Source organism: Natator depressus, chromosome 15 (genome assembly GCF_965152275.1).
Source record: "Natator depressus isolate rNatDep1 chromosome 15, rNatDep2.hap1, whole genome shotgun sequence".
Taxonomy (NCBI): domain Eukaryota; kingdom Metazoa; phylum Chordata; order Testudines; family Cheloniidae; genus Natator; species Natator depressus.
The window spans coordinates 14,228,361-14,251,269 of NC_134248.1; the positions used below are offsets into that span (position 1 = coordinate 14,228,361).

The 22,909-nt window shown below is 51.6% G+C and overlaps 2 protein-coding genes across 3 annotated transcripts; one reads left to right on the forward strand and one right to left on the reverse strand.

Moving 5' to 3' along the window:
• The first annotated feature begins 640 nt into the window (after positions 1-640).
• Positions 641-1,821, forward strand: LOC141999344 (testis-specific serine/threonine-protein kinase 2-like). Its single transcript, XM_074972667.1, has one exon. The coding sequence runs from the start codon at positions 641-643 to the stop codon at positions 1,733-1,735; it is 1,095 nt and encodes a 364-aa protein (XP_074828768.1). The 3' UTR covers positions 1,736-1,821.
• A 3,359-nt stretch (positions 1,822-5,180) lies between these two features.
• ESS2 (ess-2 spliceosome associated protein) lies at positions 5,181-21,832 on the reverse strand. 2 transcript variants are annotated; one of them, XM_074972679.1, is made up of 10 exons: positions 21,660-21,832; positions 15,928-16,096; positions 14,190-14,285; positions 13,455-13,624; positions 12,146-12,263; positions 11,243-11,376; positions 10,995-11,097; positions 7,728-7,837; positions 6,707-6,822; positions 5,181-6,021 (listed from the first exon to the last, which is right to left on the reverse strand). In XM_074972679.1, the coding sequence occupies exons 1-10, from the start codon at positions 21,813-21,815 to the stop codon at positions 5,736-5,738; spliced, it is 1,458 nt and encodes a 485-aa protein (XP_074828780.1). In that variant the 5' UTR covers positions 21,816-21,832; the 3' UTR covers positions 5,181-5,735. The 2 variants fall into 2 exon arrangements, with proteins under 2 accessions (XP_074828780.1, XP_074828781.1); XM_074972680.1 differs by lacking the exon at positions 21,660-21,832 and adding an exon at positions 16,472-16,665 and having other exon boundaries at positions 5,183-6,021.
• Between the last annotated feature and the right edge of the window lie 1,077 nt (positions 21,833-22,909).

A 22,909-nucleotide genomic window follows, 5' to 3' on the forward strand; every position in this document is an offset into this window, starting at 1 on the left:
AACAACATTTCTAAAACTGGACAAAAACAGATTTAAAAGAGAAAGCTGTTCCCTAGAGCGGTGTGTGTTTGCTGTTCCGTAGACTCCCTTTGTGTTCATTTTACTTTCATAAGACACACAAAAAGAAGTATCCTATAACTGAAACCAATCAGTTCTCTTAGCCAAGCTATGATCAAAATACAAAATGGAGTAGCACGCTAAGAAGCATACATAAGTATCAAAGCACAGGAATCAAATACTTTCCATAGCCAAAGAATGGAAAAAACACTTCAATTATTTCTCTTCTCCTCTTGTGAGAGTGAATGGAATAATCATTTTACCAGGATGTTACAGTACAAAAACAAGGTGACAGCGCTTGTGGATGATGTGCTGGAATGTTGCTTTGGTTTTTGGCTTCCAGTTGCTTTTCAGTAGGTCTGACAAAGGCATTTAAATTCACTAACCCCTAGTAACAGCAGCTCCGATTTGTGACATCATAGCCCCACATCATACATTAAACAATGCTGAAGATTCTACAACATCTAACTCAAGAGAAGCAGGGCATCTCAGATGGCCACCATGGAATATATAACAACAGGCTTCTGGCATACGTGATGCACAGTCAACTTCAACTTATGAATCACTTGTTGCCTCTGGCACCATGGATGATGTTGCAGTCCTTAAAAAGAGAGGCTACATCATGGGGGGAAATTTGGGAGAAGGGTCTTATGCTAAAGTGAAATCTGCCTACTCCGATCGACTGAAATTTGATGTAGCAGTAAAGATCATAGACCGGAAAAAAGCTCCTCATGACTTCCTGGAAAGATTTCTCCCCAGAGAAATAGAGATTTTAGCAAAAGTGAATCACTGCTCCGTGGTCAAAACCTATGAGATTTTTGAGACCTCTGATGGCAAAGTCTACATTGTGATGGAGCTGGGTACAAAAGGAGACTTACTGGAGTTCATCAAGAGCAAAGGGGCTTTGACTGAAGATGTAGCTCGCAAGATGTTTCGCCAGCTGTCTTCCGCCATCAAGTACTGCCACGATTTGGATATTGTCCACAGGGACTTGAAATGTGAGAACCTCCTTCTAGACAAAGACTTTAATATCAAACTGTCAGACTTTGGCTTTTCCAGACGACTGACTCGAGATGAAAATGGCAAAGTTATTCTCAGTAAAACCTTCTGTGGTTCTGCTGCTTATGCAGCCCCTGAAGTGTTACAAGGCATTCCCTATCAGCCTAAGATTTATGACATATGGAGTCTGGGTGTCATTTTGTATATAATGGTCTGTGGATCAATGCCATATGACGACTCAAACATTAGAAAAATGCTAAAGATTCAGAAAGAACACAGAGTGCACTTTCCCAAGTCTAAAAACTTGACAGTTGAATGCAAAGATCTTATTTACCGCATGCTGCAGCCGGACGTGGCTCGGAGGTTGCACATAGATGAGATTTTAAATCATATTTGGATGCATACTCCAAAATCCAGAGTTCCTTCAGCAACTTCATTTGTAAAAGAGGGAGAGTGTTCTCGGAATCTTGGCAAGTTAAAGTCAGAGCACAAACAGGAAATAGAACCCCTGGAGGAATCTCAGCCAGATAGACCAGATTACAAAACTGAGTTTAAAGCAGTGCCCAGATTGGAGGCAGTACCGGAAGCAGAGGATGCCGTTCCCAAGGAAGAGCAAGAGGAATTTAATGACCTTACAAATGAAATGCAAAGAACAGGGATCAAAAATGGTGATGACTAAAGAATAGCCACCTGCAAGAGTCGTTTGCATGGCATCAGCACAACTAATGAATAAGACGAAGTTAGTTTTGAAAAACAAGAGCCCGGAACAGGAGAAAGTAAAGTCCATTCATAACAAGCAATTATTTTATAGCAATTCTATTAAATTTTCTTCTTAGTAACCATGTTGCTGAATTGAAGGGTTAAATAAGGAGGTAGATTTTCCAAGCCATCTAATAGATTTGTATGCCCAATTCACATCAGGCCTATGGAGTACTTTTTCCATAGCTGCCTCACCGTTGAATGCTGAAATGCTGCGGTGAGTTAAGGTTTCATTTGCGCAATGTTTCATCACAATCTCATGCCCCTTTCACATTTGGGCATTAACACAGTGGCAGCTAGCCCTCTCCCAGCCCGTTCTGTTACGTGCATAGGGAAAAAAGGTCACGGTTTCCTTTCATAGTCCAGTGCCGCAGTGGTGCTGGAGTTACTGGGTGGGCCAATTTCTCACCTCACTAAGATTTACTAGCGATTCAATGCAGCAGCATCACAACAGCAGGCTTGGCTCTTTTTTTCCCCCCCTCTTCATTTTCTGATGCAGAGAAATGGATTTTGCTAAACCATATCACAGTGTAAATGGAGCGCTGATATGCAATTGATTACAAGTGCTGATCTGCTTACCTGTAGGGAAAAGGCAAACTGCACTATTAAGACCCCTAGATTTGTCATATTCTAATAACAGGGAACTATTATTGTTTAAAAACGCAGCGAAGGGGACGCCCTCCCTTACAAACCGTAACTGGGCCTGGAAACGTGCCTTCTGTTAGAAGTAACACCTGAGATTACTGGAACTCTAGATTTGCCTCACTTCACTTTTACTTTGTAAATTTGACAGCACTGTGTCTAGCTAATCAATGTCTCCTGTTGTTTGTGAGAGACTCAGAGGCAGGTACTGGATTAATTCACGGAGGAAATGGAGCATTTTGAAATGTGATTGTAAAGCCATAAAGTGGCTGGAGGGACTCAGGGGCAGCTGTAGAGTTTGAAACTACTTTGGATTCTTTTTTTCAAGCTGCCCAACCTTCAAGTGACCATGTCCCAGTGAACTGTCCCATTTTATAAACAACTTTCCAGTGTCACATTAACAATTTAGGAATAACCAGCAGTGACGTTCTTGTCAACCTGAGCAGGGAGGGAGATCCGGAACAGTGTTAGCTTTTTCCTGGGCATTGCATGGGGAAAATCAGGTTCTGGTTAGCACCACCCCTGTAGGGTCAACTGCCGAGTCCCCTTTCCCCTGAAGGAGGGATTGCAAGTAGCCCCAGTTAGTTTTACAAAAGTCACACTTGACATGGTGGTCACTGTCCTACTAGAAAAGGGCCATACCACCCACTCCCACTGGAATAGCTTTGAAACCACACCAATAACTCAAGCAGTAGTTTGGTTTTTAAACAGTACTTTTTGTACATTCTGTAAATAATTCCCTACAGTTATACACCAATCCCTGCCTGGGGGATGCTATTACAAACATTCAGCATCTTTGAGAAAAGCACAGCAATTGGTTATAATACCTGAGTGAGCTAAATCTTTACTACAGTTTAGAAGCAGGGTTGGGGGAAGAGGGAAGTACCAGATCCCTGCTCGCCCTCAGCAGCTACAAAAGTGATCGGGAGAGGGGCACAGCAGTGAGGTCCAGGACTCACTCCCCCGACCCCTTTGCTGAGAAGGCCAGCTCCTCTCCCACAGCACAGATCCTGCCTGGTGAGAAGGGGGAGAGTCCCGGCAATTACTGTGAGCCGCATTCCATGGGCAGTGGTTATAGGCTCTATCGATTGTCTCCACCATCGGGTGCTAGGTGTTGAATCACCTTTAGCTGCTGGAAGGAAGGAGTTTCCTCTTTTCCCTTTGCTGCAGCCTCCTGGTTGCTGCGAGCCACCAGGGGAGGTGCATCTCCACTACTCCATATCCCTCCTCCAGGCTGCTGAAGGAGCCAGGGAAAAGGAGGGTGAGAAGAGGTGCAGCTAGGGGACTTTCTAGGTCTAACTTTCCCACCAATCACTCCAGCTCCTACTGCTGATCCTCACAGCCTTCCCAAACCACCCCCACCAGGGTGTTCTGAACAGCAACAGCTGTGAAACTGACCCCAGTCTGAATTTCACTCTGCTGCTGCAGGGCAGAGCTAGGGGCAGCACTGGCACCATCTGCAGAGGGAGGAAGGTGATGCATTGTTTACATTTGCCAAGCTCTCTTCACAACAGCTCAACAGAAATATTTAGTAAGTGAAAGCACATGTCTGCCAAAATGAACGGTTTATGCCCCACCCCCTCACCAGAAAATGCTTCCATTCATTAAAGCAGATTTTTCTAACCTTGAATTGTAACATTAATAAAAATAATTTTCTGTAGCTTTTAGAAATATCTCCCACCCCTACTTTCACGCTCTCCACAAGTGAGCCGTGCGAATGCATCTGCTCAGCACTTGTTGCCATCGTGGTTATCCTCTGTCAGCCTGACTCTTTTGCTGCCAAGCAGAGCGAGGCAGAAAATGCAGCTTGCTGAAGTGAATGATGGGGGATCAGAGACTTTCAAGCTTGTACGGAAAGTTCTACTTCTAAAGAGAGAGACAGAGAGATTGGCCATTAAAAAAAAATAATAATAATAATAGAATTTTATACCTTGGAAAAACCAAGTGATCTCACCAATTCAAATACAGCCTGAGCCAATGGCCACTGAAGTCAATGAGAAGCTGGCCATTGAAGTCATTGGAAACTGAATCAGGACCATATGGGGCTGTGTTGTGGCTCCCTAAACCACATCAGATGGTCAAGGTGACAGCTCTGTTTGCAATGATTATATTTGACACACATACAAAAAGCCAGTGATGCATTCCTTGTAACCAGGGGCAGTGAGGAGCACTTTCCTAGTGCACAAGAAACTACCCAAAGGCTGCTGACCTTCCACTTTGACCCCCCCCCCTTTTTTTTTAAAAGAATAAAGCCTCACTTGAAAGGTGATGCCACAGCAACAGTAAATTTCACTGTCCCAGGCTGACCTCTCCCCCAAATGACTGCATTCAATGTCAGAGCATTGTAAAATGCAGGTGTGCTTCAGACCAAACACTGACGACTTGTTTTTTCTGCTCAGATTCTAAGATTTCCAAAGTTCTTTATGACATCTACAACTTGCTGGGTATTTCAGATGTGCACTCCCATAAATAGCTCCTGCTGTACTTCACTGCAGGGCAAAAATACTTGCCACATTTCTGGACTCTACCCAGGAGGGCAGACGAATAGAAAATGTGTGCACTGAAGGCTGCTCCTCTGTGTCCTCAAAAGACTAATGCTCACCAGTGGGCCTGTTGGACACTAAAGAGTGCAGTTTAAATGGATGGAAAGTTAGAGAGAGGCTTTCTGGTATTTTGGCTCTTTCTATGCAGAATTGGGATTGGAAGAGGAAAGAATACGGAAACTTGCCTACATCTCTTCTTTACTCAGCGGAACAGCATTTTTCAGTGGAACGCACAGCCATAAGCAAGGAAGTTTCACACCTTGGTTCAGGCCTTAATACAAAGGCTTGCTACTTTATAAATAGACACATCTGTACAGAAAGAGAGGCACTCAAATGCAGTCAGCAGGGTCACACTTTTTAAAAAAAAACAAGGAGAATTACAAAAAAATATCCCAAACATTTCTGGCTATTTTCCAAAAGTCCAAGCCCTTTTTTGCTATTTCTGGAAACGACCTTGTCCCCTACCGATTCTGTGTAACATGTCCACGTGGTATGAAGAGAACTTATACCACACTGGTAAATAGTCTGCTTCCAAAATGCATGTCGCAGGCTGCTCCACTCTTGTTCTAGTAATGGCATGTCAAGTGCGGGAACTATGCACTACTCGAGGGCAGAAATGGTCCCAAATCCAGCAACTGCTAGATGACATTCTAGCAGCTTTAAGCAAATACCCCTTGCTCCTGGCAGCGCATACTGCCCTCAGCTTGCACACAGCCCTGCTGGTGAAGGTCGTATTCAGAAGAAATCAGATGCCTTTCGTCTTTTAGGGAGCTGCAGCAGGTTGTCTGTGATTGAAGCGGGATCTTGTGTTACTGGCATCTCAGAGACAGTCCTAGGAGGTGGGGTGCTAGTGGGGGTGTGAGACCCTCCTGCTGGGGTCTTATATCCAGGGGTTCCTGGGTGTGCTGGAGAAGGGGTATAACTGGCTCGCAGGGCTTTGTCAGTGTATTTGCTCGCCGTCCTGTTTACTAGTCGTTGCAATGCTGGTGACATAGCTGGACTCAGTCCTTTTGGAGTGAGGCTGCAATAGAAGCAGAATAGTTTTAAGAGAGCAAAAGCTGTGTATCAGAGAGTACACAGATCACTGAACAGACGCAGCACCTCCCAGGCCCTGCAAACTCTGACTCGCACGCTCCCTTCTCCTTCCACTCCTGCATTACTTGAATCATTCAGAGCACAGCTCAGGACAGAGCCTGGCCATTCTGCTCTTCTGGCAGCAATGCCTGAACTCTCCTCCCACTTGTGTGGTTAAACCTCAGCCCCGCTGTCTCTCTCTCTGATTAATGGCAGGAGCCCCCTGAATGCGAGCGATGCTCCCTTGCCTTCTCTTTGGGTCCACTGAATCCTCTCCGTCCCTACCCCAAACAACCAAGTCCTGGAACGTCTCTGCCTTTTGTGATCAGTTGGGGCACTTACCCTCCTGGAGCAAGGGCAGTTTGGCCTGGGAGGAGAGTTCCCAAAGTACATGCCTTTCTACCATACTGCCAACAGCCTTCTCCTAGAAACTGGGCTTGTTCACATCTAAAGTCTCCTCCCAGTTTGAGTGTATCCATTCTTGCTTCTCAAAGCCCCTCCTTCTCCTGATCCTTGTACTCCTTCTCCTCACACAAATGCCTTTCCTCTATGCATGCTGATTTAACTCTTACTAGACAGCACTTGCTATTCTCCCCCACTGCCAGGGACAGTTTAATATGGAGAAGTCTCACTTGGCCAAGTTTTCCGTGACTCTTCTTAACGCTTCCTGTTTCTTCGCTCGGTTTTTAGCAGCCGCCTCATTGGCCATCTTGAGTCCTAACCGCTCTCTGCGCCCAGGCTCCAGGATCTGTAAATACACCAAACCAGGTAAGTCTCCAGACTGCTAACCAAGCCCATTCATAGCTGGAGTCCAACCCGTAAGGATCTACATTAAGGATGGGAGGGGAAAGAGAACCCACTCTTAGCTTTGCTGCTATCTGGACAGCCAGAGGCAGTTGAAGATACACAGATCTTCAGCTTGGAGATCCTGCTGTAACAAAAATGGTAAAACAGTAACTGCCTCCTTGGCTGAGCTGAACTCTGGCATTTCCTCCAGTTGTCTTCCCTGAACAAAACGTATCACCTCTGTTTTACCTGGGTCAGCCTTCAGCCACTCAGCTCTCACCCAAGCCCCAGTCATTGCTAAGCTCTGGGAAAAACCAACCAACTGCACTGCCCAGGTCTGACAAAACGGAGATAGAAGAATTCCACTGCTGCTATCCTCAGGAATCACACCCAAAAGGTGCTCACTGTTCTCCAGGTAGGGAATGGGAGACATCCTGCATCTGAGGTGAGATGCAACTAGTAGAGCCAAGCCACCTCCCCAAACCTCACTGGACTCAGATGTCTCAGCTGGTGGTGATGGGCCAGCAGGGCCAAGCTGGAAGGAAGCCACCCAGCAGGGAAAGTTTGATTTAAGACTCCCTAATCTACTTATATATCAAATCCCAAAAATGAGACACCCTCCTCTTCTCCAGACTCTTGGAGAACCCCAGAATATTCAACCTCAGGATGCCTGGGATGGACCAGGAGCACTCATGGCCAGAGCATTTTATCCAGCTAAACTCTACCCATAGGACCTAGATAGCCAGTACCACAGTCAAGTCATAACCCTACAATAATAAATGTTAGTCTATTAGTGACTCCTCCCCTGCCCCACCACCCCAGTCCATCCCCCAAAAGATCTGAGTGCTGAAATCTGACATGGAATACCTTAAAGGCCGGTCCAGGTGTCCTGTCCACATACGGCGTTTCTGACCCATCTACTCGCAATGGGGTGCTCTCTATCTCACCCCACGTCATGAGAGGAGAGTCGTTCACACCTAGCAACAAGTTAAGAAGAGTCAGTCTGGGATGCAAGACATTTGTAGAGACTGCAACACCCAGAACGTGTGCGCTCTGCCCTAACACAGGGGCGGTCTTCTCCCCACAACAGTTAACAGAAGCTGGTTATGAAACAGCATAAATCACTGGTCAGCCAATGGAACAGCCGTCACTACAGAGACTATCACGCTCACTGTAGGAAAGATACACCATCCCTTTACCAATATCTAGAGCTGCAGGACAATTTCCCAGAGCCTGATCTAGTAGCTGGCTTGTCAGGATAAACCATGGGATCTTCCCCCTAACTGATTTCTGTCTTAGAGAATATTTATACCATGGAAAGGATCTGCACTGAGCATGCCAGCTGCAGGCTTTGCCAGGTGCTGGAAAGGACGCAAGGATCCCCAGTCTTCAATACGAATGACTAAAAATAAATGGTCGCAGAAAGGTCAGCATAAAATCAGTTAGCCCCCAATAAAAACAGAGCCCACTAGATTCTTATGAAGTACCAGAGAGGTCATTGTATAGAATACACAATACAGATCTATTCAAAGGGAGGGAGAGAAAGCCGTAGGGCTGAGGGAGATTGGGCGTGGTGATAATGGATTGCAAAATGAACAGGAGCTTGCAATGCACTAGGGAGCACAGAGAATCTGTTTGGATCAGAATGGCACAAAACCCCAGCGTGCTGTTAATGGATCTATCCTAGTACAGGGGCTGCCCTTTGGATAAGTTGGAATGCTGAACTGTTGAATCATTACCATTGTGAACTGGCCTCAACCATTGACCCACTGGCTCCAAACAGTCCCTTTCTCCCCGTCACTCTCACAGATTTCCTTGGTTTTCTGACATCCTGCGCTGCATGAAAAGAGAGGGGCCCAAACTCAAGCACCAAGGGCAAAAAACAAAGGCGGATTCCGACAGAATGAAACATACTGAATTCCTCAAAGCCTGTGCTGAGGCTGTATTACCTGCCTAGATAACTTCCTATCAGCCTCCACTAAAGCTGCCAAATCCCTCCCAAGGAGCTATCCAGGGTGGCAAACCAGACCACCTACAACCTGCATCAGAGCCGGGCAAAGTGCTGCGAAGAGCGATCTTACTTTGCTGAAAAGATCCCACACGTTCAGGAAGGCTTCTCAACCAGCATGGATCCACTCCACCTGCACCCATCAACCCACCTGCATTCCCAGAGTTCAGGGCACTCACTCACCAAGAGGTTGTGGACACCCTAAAAGTGTCCCGACACAAGACTTGTGAATCTGACTCACACCGCTCCAGGCGTGTTTGTGACCCTCTTTCACAACAGTGCCGCTCCCGACCAAAACAGCCAGAATCTGCTCTTCCAGTCCCACCAACACCAAAGAAACTCACCCTGGATACTTCAGTCCTAGTTATCTTTCAGCCCATGTCAAACCTCCCATTCCTGAGCAAGTTTACAAAGAAGCTAGCAAGAGGCCAACTACCAGCTCATCTAACTGAGGCCAACATTCTAGACCCGGCACAATCTGTATTCACAGCAGGATACAAAACTGAAACTGCTTTAGTTGCACTGCTGGATGATCTCCTGCTGCCAGTGGCTAGAAGGCAGACAGACTCCATTCTCATCCTCCTGAACTTCTCTGCAGTGTTCAACACTGTTGACCATGAGATGCTATGATCTTACCTGAGAGGGGTGGCAGGAGTCCAGGGTAACGTGCTAAAGTGGTTTCAGTCCTTCCTGGAGGAATGCACCCAAAGAGTAGTGACGGGAAACTGCACCTCCACTACTACCCCTCACTTGTGGGTTCTACAAGGATCAATTCTCTCTCCAGACCTTCTCAATATCTACATGCAGCCACTAGGTGAACTGCTCAACAGACATGGACTCAAGTGCCACTAACATGCAGATGACACACAGCTCTCCCTATCCTTCACATCATATGTCCACATCAGCTCATGGACGAAGAGCAGCTGACAGAATCTGAACAAAACACAGGTGATGCTGGTGGGCAGAGAAAGGTATTTTGAGGAGTTGGCAGCCACGGTGCAATCTCCTTTGATTGATGCACAATTGGTCACGTCAGTCCATAGTCTAGGAGGACTTGGATTCCTCACTGACGCTGAACTCTCAAATAGCAACAGCTGGGAGTAATGCTTTCTATCATCTCCAGTTGGCTAGGACACTCTGTACCATCCTGGCAGATGAAGACTCGCCCTCAGTTATTCATGTCTTCATCACTGCTCGACAGGAGTACAGCAACACGATACTCCTGGGCATGAAACCGAAACTCCCGTTAGGACAAAACACCGCAGCACGTCTCCTCAGCAGCACAGGCTGCTGCGAGCACATCACACCTGTCCTCCGCTCTCTACACTGGCTTCCAATGGCATGAGTCCAGGTTATCTAAAAGACCGGAGCCTTCTCCCGGGGTGGCCCAAGACTGTGGAATGAATTCCCTCCAGAGCTGAGGACTATCACAAACCTCCCCTCTTTCCACTTCAAGTGCAAGGCCCATTTCTTTGACGTGCCTTCTCCAATATAAGCACGTAGCAACCAGTAAATGTATTTAACAATTAACAACTGGAAAACAAAATGAGACAAAACAAAAAGCGCTCCCAAAACATGACACTCCCCCACAGGGAAGAGGAGGGCAGAATAAACACCACGTGACAGATGTGCTTAATGCACTACTGGAAGGCACTCAGCTATTTCAGTGATGAGTACTGTATAAAACTATCTATATAGAATAGAACTGCTGGGGGGAGGGGTAAATGTTTGTGAAATGCTTTGAGATCCTTGGATATAGGCACTAGAGAGACACTCACCACCAGAAAGTTACAAGTGCCATGCTCCCCTCAGAGTTCCCATAAGCCTTTCCTAGGATGATCTAGTCCATTCAACCCGAGTCCAGCGAAGCAGCATACACGTCTCAGAGCCTCCCGAGCCCAGCATCGTTTCCATCTTTGGACTGAGACTTGACAGAGCATTAAATTGGCATATTCTCTACCCCAGAGACCCATTGGCTCAGCAGACATACAGAGTCGAGGTCAAAGCTGCCCGATTAAAGAAGCATTGACTCCTAGGGTGGAGTGTTCATCAAAAGGTCAGTGGAACAGGACAGCATTGCAAACTACTTCGCTTTTACATCAGAGCAAAAAAAAGTCTCTTCTTACCAGGGGCAGGAGAAGGGGTGGCCACAAATCCATATCCATTCACTTTTGGAGACTCCTGAGGGATCAGCTCCTTCCCATCTGGCCCTACTTTGCCCTGTTTGTACTAGAACAGAAAAGCTGGCATCAATCGGGTGCACTTGGAGAAAGCAGACAATTAGGCACATTTGCCACGTTCAGTTCTCATAACTCGTGCACCTCTCCCAATGAGGGGTATTTCGGTCACAAGCGTGTCCTTTCTGTAAACCAACCTGGGCATTGAGGGCTGCTGCCTGCTGGAGCTGGGATTTGCTCACAGCTTGGCTGAATGGATCTCTCAGAAAGCGGGTGTTTCTATGGACAACTTCTCGAGGCTTCTTAAACACATCGTCCTCATCGGGCACACCTGGAACGGCAAGCCAAGACATCAAGGAAAGGGCTGAGGGCCCACTAACAGGGGGCAGGCTGACTTAAAGCCCCCAAACAAACAATCTCAGGGGTCAGTACACAGTTCTGCAAGACACAATGTACAGATGCAATTATATTTTGCCATTTCCACCCATTTAAAATAAAGTTCACATTAATGCAATTAGGTGTCTAACCTATGGCCTGAAAAACAAGGACAAGATCAAGGCTACATTAGAAAAGCAGGAAACACATAAGAGTTCCCACATTTCACATGAAGGTTATTTACCATGCATTCATAGCCAAAAAAGGCATCGAGGCCCAGTCTGGGTTTGTTAAAGGATCCCATTGCCTTTTAGACGGCAGCCAAGGGACCAGCAAAGCCCACATATACAGAGCTGAGTAGGATGGTAGGAGGAAAGAGGGGAACTGAAAGTGCTCATTAACAAGACAAACCCAATAGGAAGGAGCTAGGACTCCTGAAAACAAACAGCCACTGCAATGTGAGTAATGAGCGACAGGATGACAAATGGCAGCAGGGTCGAAACAACGCAGGAATGACATGGGAAAGAATGAAACTGAGCATATCCCTGCCTTGCAGAAGGAAAAGCTGCAAAGTGCAATCTTACCACAGTGACAGCAAGTCAGGCACCTGAACAAGTGCTGGGGAAAGCAAAACGGAAATGCAGGTGCTTTGTGACATCCACCCACCTGAACCAGTGCATGTTTCCAAATCTGCTGATGCCTCTTAAGGGGCCAGTTTGCTTTACCTGCTGGGTAATACATCAGGGAATTCTGAGCCTTGTACTCCCAGGTCTCCACGCCAGCTTTCCCGCTCTCCAGCGCCTGCTGCTCTGCTGAGGGAAGTGCCAGATTCTCAAGTCGTCGCTGGAATCAAATTTAAAACAAAGCCTGAATTGCAGATTCTCATCTCAGACTGAAAATAAGCTTGATAATTCATCTGCTTGATGCTCTGCTTTTCATCTTTTACATCTTGTGTCTTTCAGAGAAGAGCAGTTCAGAGATTGGATTTATCTGAAGAGACCAGAGACAACCGCTATAAAATAAGATACCAAGTTTAAAGGAAGAGGTGCAAATATTAGCCCTGGAATGGCTTCTTGCATTTCTCTCTCTCTCTTCTGTGCCCCAGGCTGACTCAATCACTGTGTTTTGAGACTGCTACTCTGGTGCTGGCCTTTTAACTTCGGTATCAGATCTTTTGAGCGGACAGGATGTATGCGGGGCTAAAAAAAAGTGCACATTATTTGTTACAGAATCTTTGTAAACTTAAGTTCACAAAGCTCTTTGAGATTAAATGCTGAGTGGTCTTCTAGAAATACTGACGACAGAGCTCCCCGCACCAGTAACAGCTTCCCCTTCCCCAAGTCCCATAAAACTTTATTAACTAGACAAGACACTTTTTCAGTGTTTCCGGTCATATTTAACACACTTCATATCAGCAACACAGAGGATTCTGAACGCCAATAACTGAAAAAGATCAAGACTCTGTCTGCCAAAGAATAAGGCATTGACAGATGAATACGAAGAGCTGTTCAACAGCTCGCTACGGGTTGCTGCCAAGAATTCTAATACTTGTATTTAGACAGTGCTTCACATTTTCAAAGCTCTGTATAACATATATCCTCAGCACCCCTGGGGTATGTCAATATTATCCCCACGCTCTAGATAGGAACAGCAGCAGCACAAAGAGGTTTAGTGAGTTGTTAAATGCTACAGCAAATTGGGGCAGAGCCAGGATTAAACTCCAGAGTTCCTAGCTCTGTATGCTAGATCTCACTGCCTCATGCACACACAACTCAAAACCAAGCAGTCAGTGTTTTGTCCTTGATGCATCAGTATGATTAATTCAACAGTCACATATCTAGAGACAAGGAACAATCACAGTGGGTTCTAGTGGGACTCAACAATAGAATGGAACTTAATACTCTCTCTTCTCCCTGCCAAAGGCAAGAGAGAAACTATAAACCATCTTTCTCCCTCATTTGGTTAAACAGACGACAGCACTTGTCCACAGTACTATGTTAGAAAAGCTCAGCTATTCAGGAGCCATTTCCCCACCTGGGCAAACTCCTCTTCTGCTTCATACAGCCAAGAATGCCTGGCCTTTTCCTTCTCTTTGGCCACTTCCATGATCTGCTCAAATGAAGCATTATCCTCACTGGTGTGTTTTGTTAAGAAGCTGTCCAGGCTGGGAAGAGTGTCCTTACTCTGTTCTTTCTCCACTTCTCCTAGAGAGATGAGGGAATAAGTCTGAGGAAGAGGCTCACGCTCCCCTTTCTGTAATGAGCAATGCCTGGTTATTAATCCCCCATGCAAGTATTTTCCCCCACTGGTCCACTCTTAACTTGAGCATTGGTGAGGAATCTGTATCTAAAATGAAAGTACATATGAAGTACAGAATAGTAGTATTGACTTGACTTATTGAAGGATCAGTGACCCTTTCCCACACCCATCCCCTTCAGGATCATTCATTTATTCACATTAAAGGACAATTCAGAAGTAGTTTGCTGCCAGATGACATGTCCGTGTTCATACTGTTCTGTACATGAATAGCTGTGTTCCTGCCACCTTGCCCAGGCAGAAACCCTTTTCTTGGGAAGCAATGAAGTTCTCACATCAGAGATGGTTATTGATCCAGGCAGGCCCACATCCCACCCAACCTGTGATGGAGTTTCACTTAGCACAGATACTAGAAGGTGCCACTTTAGCGGAAGGGTAACACCCGATAACATGCACAGCAGTATTTCCCCTCCTGCTGGAGAACCCAAATAAAGAGGATAGCCCCTTCCCTACCTTCCTCCGCAGCTTTGATCCCAACCTTGGGCTTGTTCAACAAGGAAGAGGCGCCTGGGTGCACTTCGGGTGTTTCAAACGTGGCTGGAGTAACATCTGTGCCAGAGAAATAAATCCCAGCATGTGTTACAAAAATGGGGAGCAGATCATCATCATGTTACCCCTAGTGGATAAGCAAGAAGCTGCAGCCTCTTCGGAGGACCTGTCTGCCAGCTCTCATTAGTCTCAGATGACCTACAGATTGTGGTTAAGAGGGAGGAATTCTTTAACTAGAGTTAGGGAAGGGTTTAAAACGACATCTGTGTAAATCAGTTCCAACCACTGATGAAGTTTCAGCTCAACTAGATAACTGGTCCTACTCCTGCTGGGCACCAATGGCAAGATTCCCCATTGATTTCAGTGGGGGGGGAGGGGGGATTGCATTCTAAGCATTCTTTATTTTATCTGAAACAATGACAAATAAAAGCAGGCAATGATTTGTGTTCCATGGTAGCCCTCACTCGGGGCAAGGCCAGTCGCAAATGGCAACACCAATACCACAGGCAGGGAACCCATTCCATGGTACACGTCCTTCACCACACGCTCCCAATAGCGCAGCAGCTGCCCCTTTGCGAGCAAACACCCCAACTCCATACCAAGGAGTCAACCAGAGGCTGAGTTTTACTGTGGGGAAGCCTGTAAATTACCCAGCATGAGAGTTACATGCCAACATGGGAAACAGCACCTAAAACCAGGCTGAAGGAGGGAAGATTAACCCAAAAGGAGAAAAATAAAAACCACACATGCACACACACACCAGAAGCCCTGTAAATGGCATGCTCCCTTAATTGAAATGACTGGGAAACACACAAATTTTGTACAATGGATCTAAAATAAATAAATAAGTTGCACATGTATTCTGACCAGCACGTATTTCTTGCCTACAAGCATCTTCACAGCAGCTTACAGGGTGACTTGGCGTTTGCTGGTATACTTTGTCACTGCACATCCCTCTCTTCATTACATGCTGCTTCCTTGATCTCTTAGTGATGCTAAACAAGTTCTTATCTTAAAATGCTTTTAAATGTTTTAAAGCTTATACTAGGTTTATTTTTAAATCAATTCCTGAAATAGAAGCAGGTATCTAACAGTACAGTGGAGGCCTATGACATGAACCTCTGATAATCAGGTCATCTATTGCCACTGGAGTATGTTAATTAAAAGGATACACCATTGTATTAAATAGAGCTTCATAGCAGGATTCAGAAGAGGGCTTGACATAACAAGACTATCCAGAGTTATAATAGTAAGAATTAAAGAGACAGCCCAGAGTTTCCAAACAGACATAGCACCTCATGTTTCAGAGCATAAGGTGACCTCTAACAAATGGGAGTTAAGAAGCAGTTTCCCCAATGGGCTGGTTATTTTATAACCGCCCCTCCGCATGGTTTCTTGTACCCTTCCTCTAAAGCAGCTGATACCAGCCACTGTTGATACATCATTGTGTCATCCAGGCTGGTAACTCCTGTGCAATCACTACTTTTCCATAATTAGATCAGAAGGCAGCTACAATGTTCGATTCTGTGCCTTAAATAAGTTGGGTTCCCAGTCACTCAACAACACTACAATTTACACCTTGCTAGCATAAAACAATCCATAAGAGTGACAAAAAGACAGTACTTCATATCTTTTACTTTATGACACACATCCACACTAATAGCCTGACCATGAAATCAGCCACCCAAGTGCCAGCCCTTACATGGTGCAGGTGTCTCCCTGGACCATTTCCCCAGTGAGGAGCCAAATTTGATAGCTATTTGTCTCATTTTCTCTAAGTCGCCACTTTCTTCAGCCTCCAAGTATTCCTTCTGAGCACGTAACTTCTCAACATCAGGAAAGAAATCCCTCTGAATAATTTTCTCCAAACTCTATAGTTAAAAAAAAAGAAAAAAAAGAGAACAAACAATTCTGAGCATATCTGGCAAGCAAGAAAAAACAAGATCAGTTTTGGGGAAGATTTCTTGGAAGGGGATAAGGATTTAGGGTTCCATGAAAGGCCACGATTGACTACAGTGCATACTAATACTGAAGTCCTATTTATCCACAAGAGGTACCACAGATGCACAAACAATACCAGTGCTGGCTTCCCCGACACTGCCCCAGCAGCAGGCTCAACTATGATCTAGAGCAGTGGTTCCCAAACTTTATTTGATGAGTCCCCCTTTGGAGATTCACGTTCCATGCATGCCCCCCTCTTTCTAAGAGGGACCAGAGGACCCAGCACCATGGGGGCCTGTACTCACCTTGCAGCAGCTGCGCGGTCTCGGCTCCCAAGACCCAGCTTCTTCCCTGTCTCGCTCCCACCCACAGGGGAAGCAAGTGGGCTGCACTGAAGAGGCGGGGTCAGGAGTAGAGCAGAAGGCTGCACTCCTTTAGTACTGTCCCTCCTGACCCCAGCCCCTCAACACGGTCTTGTCCGTTTCCCCTGGGCAAGCTCTGTCCAGAAGGGGAAGTGGACAGGGCACTGTGTCCTGGGGCCACAGTCAGGAGGTGGCTCTGTCCCACAAGAGTCAATACTTACTAAGTGCAGCCTTCAGCTCCCCGCTGTCCTCCCCAGCAGCGGAGGGTATCTGCCAGGCGATAGCTAAAGCAGTGGGCATGTGAGACAGGCAGGAGCCTGGTCCTAGCATTTGAGACCATTTGCACAGACCCCTCTCCACCTCCCCTACCGGACTGAACTCCTCCTGACTCCAGCCCTACAGTGCAGCCCCATCAGTTCCTCATGCCCCCCTGATAACCTCATCGCACACGTATGGGGAATATGCACCCCAGCTGGGGAATCTCTAGATGGATCACCTCTAAGAGCGAGAGAGATTAATCACCATTACCCTTCAATCCTTGGCATCTTTGCTAAGACTGCTTAAGGGTGCCAATTAGCATTAAACGTGAGGGTGGCATTGTGAAGTAGACATCAGGAAATGGATGGAACCCAACTCATTTAAAATAGGCCACTAAAGATCTGTCAGAGTGTAGAGACTTTGGATATGTCTATGCTGCAATCGAACGTATATCACAACTCGAGTAGACATACACACACTAGCTTTCATCTGCTAGCATGGCTAAAAATAGCAGTAAAGATATAGTGACAGGGTTTGGCCTTGGCTGTGCAAGCCCACCCAGAACCTCAGGTATGTACTTGCCTAGCTAGCCTGAGCCAGGGTCCGTGCCATCACGTCTCCACTGCTATTTTTAGCTGTACTAGCTAAACTAAAGCTAGTGGTGTACGCCAAGCTGCATTCACACCTACCCTTTGTTACATCTTATCTGGCCCTGGCTAGCAGGATAACAACCCAAGATAAAAAGGTCCACATACCCTTAACAATCCAACCTGACCCATTTAGCCCCCTCTGGCAGATTTTTCTGCCCTTTTGAAAACGTCATGACATATAGCACCTATAATTTTGAAGGATCCAAAAATACTCTGTGAAAAACATTTATAAACATAGACCGTATAGGTGTCATATTATACAGTGCTGAAACGCAGCCAGCTCTGAAACAAAACCCAGCAACTGCAGAGCAGTGCACAGTAACATTACACACCAATCTTGGACAGGAAACAAAGACGACTCTTATGGCCACTATAATTAAAGAGATTGGGAAAATGTATCTTCCCCTTCATTTTTCCTCTTTGTTTACTGTGTATTAGGCAGCACCTTGTACACAGTCAGTTTCACCCTTCCCTGTGTGGTCAGTGCTTTCCCCAGCTGGTCGGCTGGGTTCTCCACCCAGGAGCAGGGTTGGTAACAGTTTTAAACACAGAACAGCAGGACTGTAAAGCCACCCACGTTGGCACGGACGGGTCGGGGTGGCTGGAGTGTCTGAAACCACTTTCCCCCCTTGTTCTAACGAGCTGGGCAATGCTGAGTTGTCAGGGCCCCTTTTGGGGAAAGGCACAAAGCCTGGCTCCCCGAGGCGGCGGTTCGAGCCGCAGTGGGGGGCCCGATCCGGGGGGGGGGAATATCGCTCGCTATTGCAACCCCCCCACCCTTCATGAATGGCACGAGTTGGGGGTGCCTCGCAAGCAAAAGGAGATAGGACCCAACTCACACTGAACCTCTGACCCGAGTGCCCGGGTCACTCCCCCACCGCCACCACCTACCTACCCACTCTCAGACAGGCCTGGCCTCCCTCCCCAACCTACCCCATCCCCCGCCCCCCTCCCTCCGACAGCTCCGGCCTCCCTCCCCAGGCCGCCGCCCCCCCCCTCCCTCCCTCCCTCCCTCCCTCCGACAGCTCCGGCCTCCCTCCCCAGGCCGCCCCCCCCCCCTCCCTCCCTCCCTCCCTCCGACAGCTCCGGCCTCCCTCCCCAGGCCGCCGCCCCCCCCCCCTCCCTCCGACAGCTCCAGCCTCCCTCCCCAGGCCGCCGCCCCCCCCTCCCTCCCTCCGACAGCTCCAGCCTCCCTCCCCAGGCCGCCGCGCCCCCCCCCCCCTCCCTCCGACAGCTCCAGCCTCCCTCCCCAGGCCGCCGCCCCCCCCTCCCTCCCTCCGACAGCTCCAGCCTCCCTTCCCAGGCCGCCGCCCCCCCTCCCTCCCTCCCTCCGACAGCTCCAGCCTCCCTCCCCAGGCCGCCGCCCCCCCCTCCCTCCCTCCCTCCCTCCGACAGCTCCAGCCTCCCTCCCCAGGCCGCCGCCCCCCCCTCCCTCCCTCCCTCCGACAGCTCCAGCCTCCCTCCCCAGGCCGCCGCCCCCCCCCCTCCCTCCCTCCCTCCCTCCGACAGCTCCAGCCTCCCTCCCCAGGCCGCCGCCCCCCCCCCTCCCTCCCTCCCTCCCTCCGACAGCTCCAGCCTCCCTCCCCAGGCCGCCGCCCCCCCCTCCCTCCCTCCCTCCGACAGCTCCAGCCTCCCTCCCCAGGCCGCCGCCCCCCCCCTCCCTCCCTCCCTCCGACAGCTCCAGCCTCCCTCCCCAGGCCGCCGCCCCCCCCCCTCCCTCCCTCCCTCCGACAGCTCCAGCCTCCCTCCCCAGGCCGCCGCCCCCCCCCCTCCCTCCGACAGCTCCAGCCTCCCTCCCCAGGCCGCCGCCCCCCCCCTCCCTCCGACAGCTCCAGCCTCCCTCCCCAGGCCGCCGCCCCCCCCTCCCCTCCGACAGCTCCAGCCTCCCTCCCCAGGCCGCCGCCCCCCCCCTCCCTCCGACAGCTCCAGCCTCCCTCCCCAGGCCGCCGCCCCCCCCCTCCCTCCGACAGCTCCAGCCTCCCTCCCCAGGCCGCCGCCCCCCCCCTCCCTCCCTCCGACAGCTCCAGCCTCCCTCCCCAGGCCGCCGCCCCCCCCCTCCCTCCCTCCCTCCCTCCGACAGCTCCAGCCTCCCTCCCCAGGCCGCCGCCCCCCCCTCCCTCCCTCCGACAGCTCCAGCCTCCCTCCCCAGGCCGCCGCCCCCCCCCTCCCTCCCTCCGACAGCTCCAGCCTCCCTCCCCAGGCCGCCGCCCCCCCCTCCCTCCCTCCCTCCGACAGCTCCAGCCTCCCTCCCCAGGCCGCCGCCCCCCCCCTCCCTCCCTCCCTCCGACAGCTCCAGCCTCCCTCCCCAGGCCGCCGCCCCCCCCCTCCCTCCCTCCCTCCGACAGCTCCAGCCTCCCTCCCCAGGCCGCCGCCGCCCCCCCCCCCCCCGACAGCTCCAGCCTCCCTCCCCAGGCCGCCGCCCCCCCCCTCCGACAGCTCCAGCCTCCCTCCCCAGGCCGCCGCCCCCCCCCTCCCTCCCTCCGACAGCTCCAGCCTCCCTCCCCAGGCCGCCGCCCCCCCCCCCCTCCCTCCGACAGCTCCAGCCTCCCTCCCCAGGCCGCCGCCCCCCCCTCCCTCCCTCCGACAGCTCCAGCCTCCCTCCCCAGGCCGCCGCCCCCCCCTCCCTCCCTCCCTCCCTCCGACAGCTCCAGCCTCCCTCCCCAGGCCGCCGCCGCCCCCCCCCTCCCTCCCTCCCTCCGACAGCTCCAGCCTCCCTCCCCAGGCCGCCGCCGCCCCCCCCCCCTCCCTCCCTCCGACAGCTCCAGCCTCCCTCCCCAGGCCGCCGCCCCCCCCCTCCCTCCCTCCGACAGCTCCAGCCTCCCTCCCCAGGCCGCCGCCCCCCCCCTCCCCTCCCTCCGACAGCTCCAGCCTCCCTCCCCAGGCCGCCGCCCCCCCCCTCCCTCCCTCCCTCCGACAGCTCCAGCCTCCCTCCCCAGGCCGCCGCCCCCCCCTCCCTCCCTCCCTCCCTCCGACAGCTCCAGCCTCCTCCCCAGGCCGCCGCCCCCCCCTCCCTCCCTCCCTCCCTCCCTCCGACAGCTCCAGCCTCCCTCCCCAGGCCGCCGCCCCCCCCCTCCCTCCCTCCCTCCGACAGCTCCAGCCTCCCTCCCCAGGCCCGCCGCCCCCCCCTCCCTCCCTCCCTCCGACAGCTCCAGCCTCCCTCCCCAGGCCGCCGCCCCCCCCCTCCCTCCCTCCCTCCCCTCCTCCGACAGCTCCAGCCTCCCTCCCCAGGCCGCCGCCCCCCCCCTCCCTCCCTCCCTCCCTCCCTCCGACAGCTCCAGCCTCCCTCCCCAGGCCGCCGCCCCCCCCTCCCTCCCTCCCTCCCTCCGACAGCTCCAGCCTCCCTCCCCAGGCCGCCGCCCCCCCCCTCCCTCCCTCCCTCCCTCCGACAGCTCCAGCCTCCCTCCCCAGGCCGCCGCCCCCCCCTCCCTCCCTCCCTCCCTCCGACAGCTCCTGCCTCCCTCCCCAGGCCGCCGCCCCCCCCTCCCTCCCTCCCTCCGACAGCTCCTGCCTCCCTCCCCAGGCCGCCGCCCCCCCCCTCCCTCCCTCCCTCCGACAGCTCCTGCCTCCCTCCCCAGGCCGCCGCCCCCCCCCTCCCTCCCTCCCTCCGACAGCTCCTGCCTCCTCCCCAGGCCGCCGCCCCCCCCCTCCCCTCCCTCCCCTCCGACAGCTCCTGCCTCCCTCCCCAGGCCGGCCGCCCCCCCCTCCCTCCCTCCCTCCCGACAGCTCCAGCTCCCTCCCCAGGCGCCGCCCCCCCCCTCCCTCCCCCGAACAGCTCCAGCCTCCCTCCCCAGGCCGCCGCCCCCCCCCTCCCTCCCTCCGACAGCTCCAGCCTCCCTCCCCAGGCCGCCGCCCCCCCCTCCCTCCCTCCCTCCGACAGCTCCAGCCTCCCTCCCCAGGCCGCCGCCCCCCCCCTCCCTCCCTCCCCTCCGACAGCTCCAGCCTCCCTCCCCAGGCCGCCGCCCCCCCCCTCCCTCCCTCCGACAGCTCCAGCCTCCCTCCCCCAGGCGCCGCCCCCCCCTCCCTCCCTCCCTCCGACAGCTCCAGCCTCCCTCCCCAGGCCGCCGCCCCCCCCCTCCCTCCCTCCGACAGCTCCAGCCTCCCCTCCCCAGGCCGCCGCCTCCTCCCTCCCTCCCTCCGACAGCTCCAGCCTCCCTCCCCAGGCCGCCGCCGCCCCCCGACAGCTCCGGCCCCCACCGCCCCCTCAGGCGGCCCGGCCCGATCACCTCGATGTAGCTCTCCTCGTCCAGGATCCTCTTACGGCGCTTGGGTGGCTCCTGGGCCGCTTCCCGCAGCACAGCCACGGCGGCCCCGTCGGCCTGCAGGGGCACCAGCGCCAGGGACGAGGCGGCGGCGGTGACGGGAGCCCTCGGTTCCTCCATCGCGCCAGGCCGGGATCGCTGTCAAGCCAGGGCAGGGGGCGTCTGCAGCTTCTCGGGGCAGGAACCGACACGGCCAGAATCGGGGTCGGGCGGGGGGAGGGGCTTGGCCCCTTCCCAGCCACCGTCGCAACGCGCCGTTTATTGGAACTTGTAGTTTTCTTGTCGCGCGCACATCCCGCTTCCAGGCCCGGGCAGCGCCTGGAAAGCCTAGAGCGGCGGGCTAAAGAGAAACCACAGAGAGCGGCTGGAGCGTCGCAACGGGAGAGCGCGCCCCCTGCAGACAAGGAGGAGGAAGGGGCGGCCTAGAACTATTGCGCGTGAGGGAGCAGCGTCCGTGAGCTCGGGGCCGACTTTCCCTCGGCTTGATAGCAGCTAAGATTTCCAAAGGGCCGCCCGCGCCTCCTTGGGAAATGTTTCACTTGAGCCTGGGCTCTGGTTCACACGGACGAATGGGAGGGAGGGAGGTTTTATTTAAAGGCCTCCGCAATCACCTTTTACGATTCAGACAATGGCAGACTGATGTCACACTAAAGCACAAGGCTGAATACAGTGATGCTTTGCCTAATTTGCAGAGTTGACTTATTGATTCTATCGATACTCTGCAGCTGGCCTGCAAATATTAATCCTATCATTTCTGAAAACTAAAAAGCAATCCACAGGACTGAATGGAACACACACACCAGAGTTTCCTGCCAGAAACACACAATTGAAAAGTAAAAATTACATGGCAGTATGTTTACTTATGTACTATCTTTGTAAGTCACAGATGGCAGGAGCTACTGCTTGTAAGTACTGCACTGAGGCTAAATTACCCAGGGAGGGCAGAATTCAATTTGTATTTTTTTTTTGTAATTTTGATGGAGAATATCAATGTTATTTTTAAATATGTTCTCTATTTTTAATCCATTTAATTTTCACAGTTAGCTTAAAAACCATAATTTTGTGTATTTTATTTGGCTCTATTTACATATTTTTGCAGTTGCAGGAAGTCTGGAGGGTCAAACAATCATTATTTATTGACAGTAGACACTGAGATATACAAAGTTAAAACTTTACAACCGTTAAAACACAAATTGTCCAGCTCACATGTCAAA